The following is a 10,449-nucleotide window of genomic DNA, read 5'->3' on the forward strand; positions in this document are numbered from 1 at the left end:
GAAGTGTATAACGTCGAACGAAAGAAAAACATACAAGACACGGTGAAAACACAAAACTCACATGTCCTTATTAACAGTCTGAGGTCAGAGCCAGCAAACACATCCAACAGAGGTGATCCAAAATACGTAGTCCAGAGGGAAGTCCGATATCATACACTGTGGCAGTCTGAGACAAGAGGGCAAAGCAGAAACGAATATACCAAGGTAACAGTCCGGGTCAGAAACACAAGATACAAAACCGAAGGAAAGCTGGAGAGTCAGAGCTGCGGTCTAGAACAATCTGGCAGCGCCGTTGTGGGAGGACGCTGCCTAAATAGAGGTATAAACAATAAGGAGCAGGCGAAACTAATGCGAGTGATGAAGAACGTAAAAAGACCGAAACTAAGGTGAAAACAAAAACAGGAAGCAACGTCAAAATAAAAGCTGGACCGAATCATGACACATAGCCTGTTAATAGAGAGAGGTTAATCAGATCTAGTATGGATGTGTTGATTAGGGGAAAGACGTCTTTGAGCAGCCTGGTCGGGATGGGGTCCAGGAGACATGTTGATGATTTAGATGAAGCAATTGTTGAGGTCAACTCAGAGAGATCTATAGGGGAGAAGTAGTCCAAGTATAAATGAGGTCTTACAGATGTTTCTAAAGCCATTGTAGTAGATGGCACATCTGCGAGAGCTGTGGAAGTGGTCCGACCATAACTGCCAGCCATGAATGAAGATTACTTCATTTGTATAAATCATCCACAGGCTGTATAACTATGAACCACTGACTCCACTGCGGATGCTGCGTGCCAGTGTTTATGGACGACTGGTTTGTGTGAGGGGAACGGTGGTCAGAGTTGGCAGTATCAGACCTTTCTGTACCAGGATGGCCTTCAGGTGCCTGACCTGCTCACACACGCAGTCTCTGGCTCTGCAGCATGGGAAATATGCTACACCTACCAAAGTTTGTACACTCAAACACGCAGTTCCATGTACATTTTGGTGCAACTTATTTGTCTGTACTCTCATGTTTAAACTCTGACAGCATAGTATACACAAATAATGCTGTAAACATATATACAGTTTCCTCAAAGGAAACAAACATAACCATCTTTAAGAGCATTACTTAGATTTACACATTAACCCAGCAGTTTTACTGTGTGTATGTATATCCGTCCTTTATCACCTAGTGTATCCAGCTTGAGTGCCGTGGTCATTCCTTCACTCCCATCAGAAGTTCCCCTCTTACACAGACTGTAGACTGGCAGGTTATCAAGTAAGTAAAACCGTGTGCATATGTCCTGTATGCAATGGAACAGTCAGCAGTACAAAACTGTTGCAAGACATGGCCAGATAAAGTCCTTGTTGCAGTTGTTAGTTTAGGGTTTAAAACAATGTCATGTATTGTCTCCAGCAGTTGTCTAGGGAAGACCTTTTTAAATTGTTTTCTAATCATAAGAAGATGTACCATTTAAACTTAGCTGTTTCTCTGTTCAGAAACAGTGAGTAGGGGGGACATTAGATGAACATCTGGAGTTATGTTTGGCCATAGAAATACAGCAACTCCTGTATCAGAGTGGCAGCTACTGCATCACCAATGTGCACTTTACACAACATGCATATTAACAGTGGCACAAAATGTTGTAGTGGAAGGTTATCTCTAATAGAAAGTGACTGTTGTAAGAAATGAATGGATTCTGATACAGGTATGTAGTGCATCTCCAATCCTGAGTCACCACTGACATGCATTCATTTTGGTGCTACCTCAGGTTACAGGAGTTGATTGGTGGAGAGCAGAGGGAGACTGGACGAATCCCACGCACTGTGGAGTGTCACCTCACCTCTGACCTCTGTAACACCTGTGTCCCTGGAGACGCTGTTACTGTGACAGGAATAGTTCGAGTTATCAATGATGGTACAAACACTCAAACATGTATTCTAACCAGTTAGGGAGGTTAAATTTGCCTGCAGCAGCTAGTAATGTGTCAAATTCTATTAGCTGTATCTATATATGTATAGTATAAACTAAACCTGTATCCTAAGTATGGGTCTTCTGAAGGGCTCTTCTGCCTTCACAACCATTGCTGTTATGGCCAGAAGCAAAGTCCAAACAAAAAACATGCTTATTGTTTGTATGCAGGAAGTTCCCGGGGGAATAAAGATCAATGTATGTTCCTCCTTTACCTTGATGTCACTTCAGTCAGTAATACTAAAGGTACTGTAGCTTGTATTTTTTAAAGTTGGACTTTAGTTCTAACTGTAGAAAGCTGTTTTGTTTTTAATGTAATAATAAGGAGTTACTTCTCAATGTGTAGGTCAGCAGTCCAAGTCAGGAGGTCAGGGGTCAACAGAGTCAGTTGAAAATTGTTCTGTATGGGAGGAGTTCAGTCTGAAGGAGCTGTATGCCATCCAGGAGATCCAGGCACAGCCCAGCCTGCTGAGACTGATAGTGCAGTAAGATATTTATTACCTATCACATGTTTTAAAAGTTACTGCATGTTCTTACATTATGACTGCTAGTTTGAACATGTCTCCAAACATTATACAGTTTCAAGCTGAGTCTTTAGGCCAAACTCAATATTTTTAGCCCCAGTTAGTGGTAAGGATCTTGCATCTTAGAATTTGTCTTCATCAAACTATTTTGTTTTATTATGTAATAAACATCACAGGACTGCTTCTGTGAGTGCAGATTTTTAATCCTTTACTACTGTTTAGCGCTGTGTTGTTATGTCTTACCAAGATATATAACACTCTGATCTTCCCTCCTCTTTCAGCTCTTTGTGTCCTGTCATCTACGGCCATCTGGTGAGTTGTGTGATGCACTCCACTTTTAACAACAGTACACATAACGGAAATTTCATCCCATGTTACAAAGAGAAACCGAGTATTTTATGGCATCTTGATTGTCAGAAATCATAAACGTTCAGTCCATCATCCTGTGTTTTTGTGTTCTTAGCTGGTGAAAGCTGCCCTAGTTTTAGCATTATTTGGAGGCAGGCAGAAACAGACAGACAAGAACAGTATCCCAGTGAGAGGAGACCCACACATCCTGATGGTGGGAGACCCTGGAATGGGAAAAAAATACTGTAACGCTGAGTACACACTGAACAGTTTAGAGATTAGTAAAAATAGTCAACAGTGTATTTTCTTACTCTTTTTGCATGTTTCCTTTTTGAAATAGTGATATGTTCTTAGAACCCGTTTCGGTGTATTGATGTAAACATAGTGTTTAGATATGTGTGTGTGTGCTCTTTGTATTTTTCTTTGTGTAGGCAGTGTGTAATGTGGCTCCCAGAGGGGTTTATGTATGTGGTAACAGCACAAGCACCACAGGTAAAATGTCTTAAGTACCACCCTCCTCATATTATGTTATATATGCTGACGGTGACAGCACACTCAAGTTGAGAATTTATGATTTATTCTTTTTAGGACTAACGGTGACTTTATCCCGAGACACAGGGACAGGGGATTATGCTCTAGAGGCCGGAGCCTTGGTGCTGGCTGACCAAGGTAGGAGTGAGAGTGGAAACACTGGTTTAACGGTGTAATAGTGTGTAAGCATATAGAACGGATTTATTATGGTAGCACTGAGGTAATTACACCAAACAACAATGTCTGTTTAACATTGCCCATACTATTGCCCCAATTATGCTCCCGTTTGTTACTGTTTTCTTTCTCTATCTCATGGTCTTCCTTTTCTGGCTTCTCTCCTCTTCCCTTTCTATTCCATTTCTCTGTCTTTTATTTTTAGGTCTGTGCTGCATTGATGAGTTTGATAAGTTGGGCAACCAGCAGCAGGCTCTGTTGGAAGCCATGGAGCAGCAGTCTGTGAGTTTGGCTAAGGCTGGAATAGTTTCCTCTCTGCCTGCTAGAACCTCAGTCATAGCTGCTGCGAACCCTGTTGGAGGACATTACAACAGAGGCAAGACTGTCTCTGAGAATCTCAAGTAAGTTAGCTCAGCAGTTGTCCAGGAAATGAAATGTGGTTTTTAATTACCGCTTGAGGATATTACTGTATCTGTGTGTAACATTTGACTTGTATCCATGTCCTTAGAATGGGCCCGGCCCTTCTCTCTCGCTTCGATGTCGTCTTCCTCCTCCTGGACATCCCAGACGAGTCGCATGACCGCCACCTGTCGGAGCACGTAATGGCAAACAGGGCAGGAAGAGGCAGAACCGCGAGTGCTGTAGTTACCAGGGTCAACAGTGACTTTGAGACCTCGGTTCTACTAGAACACTCAGATATGCCACTTTCTGAACGCCTGGAGGTGAAAAATGGACCCTGCCAAGGAGCACACGGATACCTGTCAAAAATCGTTAAATAATAATATAAATATTTAAAATATATACATTTAAATATAATATGCATGTGTTTATAGATCCCTGCAGGTGAAATTGTGGACATCATTCCAGTATGTTTGTTGAGGAAGTATATCAGCTACGCTCGTCAGTATGTCCATCCCAGGCTTTCTCCTGAAGCAGCACAAACACTTCAGGACTTCTACCTTTCACTTAGATCCCAGGCGCACACTGCTGATGCCACGCCCATCACTACACGACAGCTGGAGTCTTTAATCAGGCTAACTGAGGTACGTTTCAGTGTGTCGGTATGTTGTGTATCACACCTCACAACATGCAAAGGATTAAGACACTATGTAGCATCTGCTTTTTTCTGCTCTAGTCTCAGCCTCCAGCCAATTGAAAAATATTGCATGTGTCTTAATAGAAAGGAGCATTTTCCCACTAGTGTCCCAGTACTCATGTGGTTCAGTGTGTTTTTGTGCAGGCAAGAGCCAGGTTGGAGCTCAGAGAGACGGCTACCAAGAGTGATGCTGAGGATGTGGTAGAGATCATGAAGTACAGGTGATTCTACAGGGGTCTTAGTGTGTATTAGGACAGCAGCAAACACATGTTCATTATTGATTGATCTGCTCATTATCTTCTCAGTTAATCTGTTGGTTTGTCAACAAATTGTTGATGTCATCAGCCTGTGTTACTACCTCTGATAAACTATACAAAAAGTTAATATACTCATTTTACCATCACATGAGACAAAGAAAAGCGGCAAATACTCTCATTTCAGAATCTGGCACTAGGGCAGATTTAGCATTCATGTCATAAAGTGACTTGAGTCCTGAAAATATTAACCAATAATTTTTCTTTGGATCAACTAATCAAGTATTCAACTAATATGTATGTGTCCAATGATTTTACATTTACATTTAGGGAGTGAAACCTTTATTTGCTGAGGTAACAGTTGTCCACATGAAGCCCTTATCGGTGGAAGCTAAATTTGTCTGATCAGTTCATTTCAGTCCTCAAAGGATTATTTTTAAAAAGCCTTAATTTGAAAAAAAAACATACTGGCTCATAGCAACACACTTCCAAAAACGCATTACAGAACAGATAACTGATGACGTCGTAAGAATAGCAAGCCTTTGTCTTGAATCTGCTCTCATGTGGATTCCTTTATCCTTGTGTTTGCATGTTTTTCAGTCTGGCTGATACATATTCAGATGGCCTGGGCAATCTGGACTTTGAGCGCTCTCATCTTGGGTCAGGCATGAGTCAACGCAGTGCTGCAAAACGACTGGTCAACGCACTGCACTCACACGCTCAGAGGACCAGTCAAAAGCAGTTTGATCTACAGACACTCCGATCTTTGGCCGACAAGCTGAACATCAAGGTGAAAGCATTCATGTGCACTGAAACACATGCACAGCAGTCAGAGTAACACTAGGCCAGATCTGCATGAGAAGCACACCTCTGTGTCGTTTTCACTGAGTATATGAAATTAGCTACTTAATCTGTGACTGTCCATCTAGGAAAATTTTGCTAATGGAGTTTAAGATGTATTAATATATTTCATAGATACTGTATATGAATGTCACTTTCGACTTTTCCCGTTGTGGGTCGCCACAGCGAATCATCACACTGACTATTTGTATGTTGACATTTGGCACGTGTTTTACACCGGATGCCCTTCCTGACGCAACCCTGACTCAAACCCGGGCTGCAGCAGCAAGAGCGCTGAATCCTAGCCACTAGTCTATCAAGGACCCTCATAGATACTGTCTATAAATACATTAAAGATGGAGCCTTGAACCTGACAAGAAAGAAAATTAAAAAGTGATTTTTGAAATAAAAATCATATCAAAATAAATATACCTTACATTATACAAGATTGGATGTCAGTTTCATCTGAGAGAAACTGGGACTCAAGCACCTTCAGCAGGTCACTTTTCTTTTGGCGTTTCACCACAAACTTGTGTCGTGTCTCAAGTTGTTCTCAGATACATGCAGTACAACCTGGTGTTGCATCTGTTCAACCATGTATTCCTTCCAGGTCATGGACTTTGAAGGTCTGGTGAATTCCCTGAATGAACAGGGTTTCCTGTTGAAAAAAGGAGCCAAGCTGTACCAGCTGCAGACAATCTGATCACTTACAACTACGATACCTGCTCCTAGCTACAGACCTCATTTCAAGGACAGTGTTTGAAGTGAAAAAGTACATATCTGTATGGAAAAGAAAAACTTCATGGGGTTCCATTATCCAGGCTGCTTTCACCAAACCACCAGCCGGGTGGCTACAGTGTGACCCTTTGAAGCTACTTGCAACGACCACAACTGCCAGAGGACAGATCATCTAAACTACTGAAACATCAGAGACGGCATTTGTCTCTCAGCAACCGCATGACTGAGCACAAATGTCCTGCTAAAAAGAGGAACTAAGTTCAGCGGACTCCATATCTCTGCTGAAATTGTCAGCATTTGTTTACACACAAAAAGCTTCAAACTAAAGGCATTATTGACCCTATTGGGGTTAGATTTCAATTGCATCAATTAAATTGTACTTCAGACAAATAAAAGTTGGCATCCCTCCTCTCCAGTAATGTCATGCACCATAAAATACCCTTATCTTAAGGAAGACAGTTTTTCAGCCTTAAAAAAAAAAAAATCTGTTTCTACTTTCTTCTTTTTTTTTCCATGCTTCTCTGCGTTCAGGTCATATTAATAAATAATTTAGGAGCTTGTTGTCCCAACTGGTTTTCCCTTATTTTGGTGACTGTGAATAGAATAGGAAATTGCACTGTGACATTTAAGAAATGTGAAATTTAATTTGGTGAACACTGGAAAAACCCTGATAATACAAATATTTATTATCCCATCTGCTTATGGTTACTTTTTCTATATGCACTTATGAGTTAACATGAAACATTCACTTAATAAATGTTTGTTTTTTAAATAACAGCATTTTGTTTTCTTTTTATACTATTACAAAGATGGGCAGTGATCTTTTAATAATGCTTTTAAAATTAACAGTTCATGTAATAAATATTCAATTTTTTTAACAGCAAGTTCTATAACTTAATTATGTTTGACAATCGTCATGTCAGAGCTATCTGAAGACTTTACTCTGATGCTTTTTCTCTTGATGATGATGAAATGTGTGTCTCAATCACAAGATTATCTATATTCAAAATAAAAGCCCTATTAAGAAAAGTGTCGTTGGCGATTTTACGACATCGTGCAATGAATCGGTTTACGGCAACATGGCCTCGACAAGTGAGTCTGTCGGTTCTGACCGTCAGACTGAACCTGTACCATGAAACCGGGGAAGCACAACACAACACGGTAACGGAGGACTCGTGAAGAAGATGTGTTTTCGGGGACTTTCTGCCTCGTTGTGCCGCAACGCAGCAAGCGTTCGGTGTCTGGTGTCCGCGCGGTGTGCGGACGTGTGTTGGCTCGAGCCTGCATCATGGCGGCGGAGACACACATCTATCAAGGTGTGTGCGAGGTTGAAAACGTCTCGGGTGAGCAGCTCGTGCCTCTTCAGGTTCAAAGGGATAGACAGCCGCGTCGCGTGCTGGAGTGCGACCCTCCAACAGGTGACACCGGCCGCTTGGCACGAACAGGGACCCGTAGCTCTGTTCCCTGGAGGTCACGGGAGGTCGGCGACTAGTTTCCGGTCTCTTCTGCCCCTCAGAGTTCGTGGACTTTGTAGCGGAAAGACAAAAGAAACACAGGACAACTCCCCGGTAGAGGGGGGGACTGAAGGCGGTGCCGAACCGGGACACGGACCGGTAGAGGGGGGGACTGAAGGCGGTGCCGAACCGGGACAAGGACTGTTTAAGTTCAAAGAGCTGGTGAGTACCGAGCTGTCAGACTGTCAACAGCAGGAAGGTGAAGTAGACAGTCACCTGTTTAAAGTATCAGTGATCGATGAAATCTTAAGAGGTGAAGTAGACAGTCACCTGTTTAAAGCGTTCGACACTATCAGTGATCGATGAAATCTTAAGGTCTCTAGCAGCCTAGCTGTATAAAATAATAAAAATAAAATTATGTTACACACACAAGGTACAGAACCGTATGTACAGTAGTTCACCTACCAGCTTTGTCTAAATAACTTGTTGATGCCTATTAAAATTAATTTCATATTTCCATATGGAATGTTGTGAAGTATAAATTAACATTGTTATGTTCAAGTAAAGTCCTACAGAACTATTCTGTGCATAGACTTAGGCTGACTAGGCACTACTGACTAGGATGTCAGCTGACATCAGTCCATTACAATTAACAAGGAATTACAATACAGAAATATGAATTTTATTTCAGGTAATCTAGAGACGATGTCATAGTTACACATTTTGTCCACCGGACATCACTTACCTGTCATCCTCCCCCCAGTCTGTACAGGAGACACAGTCACACATTTTTCTCACATGAACCTCAGATTCATAGGCTTAGAAAAGGTTGTGGCTTATTTACCTGTTGGACTATTACTGTAACTGTTTCCTCACTGTTGGTTTATGGACACGTGCATATCTGATTGTTCATTCTGCAGTATGAAAACCCATGGACCATCCCCAACCTGTTGTGTATGTGTCGGATTGTGCTTGCTCCAGTCCTGGGTCACCTGGTCATCCAGCAGCACTTTCACCTCAGCCTGGCTCTGTTTACTATCGCTGGAGCTACTGATCTGGTAATACAGATATTGTGCAGTCACTCTGCACACCTCTACACTACTGACTTTTCAGTTGTGTAGCTGTGGAATTGGTATTTTTTCCAGCCATCTCTCTCTTGGCTGTGCAGTGATGTTGCCAGTGGTATTGGCCCTTTCACACACTGCTGCCCACGAGCAAGAGCGCTCCTTGTGCTGATTGTCTGGAATTACCTGGGCCAACCCAGATCTTTATTCCACCATTTACAGAGCTAGGACTCTATACACACACAAGGTATTCTGAATGAACTAGCGGAATGGGCAGCAAGAGCAACATGAGAAACTTTTGCTGACAAAATGTGTAATGAATTAGAATCTTGGCCTATACCTTAAAACATCATTTGTCAAACTGCCTCCATCTCTTGCTGTCTCTTTCTCTCTAACTCAGTTGGATGGTTACATTGCAAGAACGTGGCCCACTCAGAAGTCGGCGCTGGGCAGTGCACTCGACCCACTGGCTGATAAAATTCTCATCAGTATTTTATACATCAGTCTCACCTATGCTGAACTTATACCAGGTAGTAGATTCAGCATTTTCTTTTGTACCCCCTTTTTTATTCTTAGTTTGTGTTTAAGACAACTAAAATGTAACTTAATTATCAGTGACAGTAGAAGAGCCGTTACAGTAATCATGTTTTTCATCTTACTCTGTTTCATGCGACGGTTCTAGTGGCAGTAGCAGAGTTTAACCAGATTGTGCGTTTTCTTTTCCTTTGTTATAGCTCCACTGACGGCCCTGGTGATTTTCAGAGACATCGGTTTGATAGCTGCTGTGTTTTGGGTCAGATACAAGACTGTTCCTCCACCGGTGAGACGCATTATGTTTCACTCTCAACACCAGCCAACCTGCCAGATGTTTAGTGAATTTGATAAGCTCTGTTACCGTGACCATACAGTTTCATCCTCTGTTTTTTCAGGTGACACTTAATAAGTTTTTTAACCCCTACTACACCACAGCACAGCTCAAGCCCACACTCTTCAGCAAGGTGAGAGACACACACATAAATGACCACCCACTTTCACTGATCTTCAAATGTTTTGTACATGGCTGCATTAAAGTGGAGATTTTAGCAGCACTAGAGCCTTACAGAATAACGTGTAATGACTATATTTATTTTCTTGCTCGTTACAACCTGTGCATGGCAGTGACACACACAGAACCTGAGAACCTAGCACAATGCTTTAGAGTCTGCACACAGTCATGGGTTTAATGTCATTTTAATGAAAAGTTGGTGGATTTCCAGGTAGAAGATGTATTACTGAAATGTATGCATCCCAGGTTTTTCCCCAGTTTTAATATACAGTGGGTACGGAAAGTATTCAGACCCCCTTAAATTTTTCACTCTTTGTTATATTGCAGCCATATGCTAAAATCATTCATTCATTCATTCATTTTCTACCGCTTGTCCCTGAACGGGGTCACGGGGGGGGGCCGGAGCCCATCCCGGCCAGCCATCGGGCGAA

At 42.0% G+C, this 10,449-nt stretch overlaps 2 protein-coding genes across 2 annotated transcripts in view; both read left to right on the forward strand.

Moving 5' to 3' along the window:
- mcm8 (minichromosome maintenance 8 homologous recombination repair factor) overlaps positions 1-7,247 on the forward strand; it is a gene marked incomplete at its 5' end in the record, with an annotated part of 9,633 nt that extends 2,386 nt beyond the window's left edge. The window contains 15 exons of the mRNA XM_020601881.1: positions 747-945; positions 1,172-1,257; positions 1,751-1,896; positions 2,122-2,196; positions 2,297-2,435; positions 2,756-2,786; positions 2,938-3,072; positions 3,254-3,314; positions 3,411-3,491; positions 3,733-3,928; positions 4,036-4,249; positions 4,361-4,570; positions 4,768-4,844; positions 5,478-5,667; positions 6,328-7,247. Of these exons, the coding sequence (XP_020457537.1) occupies positions 747-945; positions 1,172-1,257; positions 1,751-1,896; positions 2,122-2,196; positions 2,297-2,435; positions 2,756-2,786; positions 2,938-3,072; positions 3,254-3,314; positions 3,411-3,491; positions 3,733-3,928; positions 4,036-4,249; positions 4,361-4,570; positions 4,768-4,844; positions 5,478-5,667; positions 6,328-6,420 (1,933 nt within the window). The remainder of the gene's footprint in view (positions 1-746; positions 946-1,171; positions 1,258-1,750; positions 1,897-2,121; positions 2,197-2,296; positions 2,436-2,755; positions 2,787-2,937; positions 3,073-3,253; positions 3,315-3,410; positions 3,492-3,732; positions 3,929-4,035; positions 4,250-4,360; positions 4,571-4,767; positions 4,845-5,477; positions 5,668-6,327) is intronic.
- A 265-nt stretch (positions 7,248-7,512) lies between these two features.
- crls1 (cardiolipin synthase 1) overlaps positions 7,513-10,449 on the forward strand; it is a 6,536-nt gene continuing 3,599 nt past the window's right edge. Inside the window, exons 1-5 of the mRNA XM_020601554.1 lie at positions 7,513-8,131; positions 8,830-8,967; positions 9,374-9,503; positions 9,708-9,793; positions 9,903-9,971. Coding sequence (XP_020457210.1) covers positions 7,640-8,131; positions 8,830-8,967; positions 9,374-9,503; positions 9,708-9,793; positions 9,903-9,971 — 915 coding nt within the window. The 5' untranslated portion in view covers positions 7,513-7,639. The remainder of the gene's footprint in view (positions 8,132-8,829; positions 8,968-9,373; positions 9,504-9,707; positions 9,794-9,902; positions 9,972-10,449) is intronic.

The sequence above is a fragment of the Monopterus albus genome, unplaced genomic scaffold (assembly GCF_001952655.1).
Source record: "Monopterus albus unplaced genomic scaffold, M_albus_1.0 scaffold52.1, whole genome shotgun sequence".
NCBI lineage: Eukaryota > Metazoa > Chordata > Actinopteri > Synbranchiformes > Synbranchidae > Monopterus > Monopterus albus.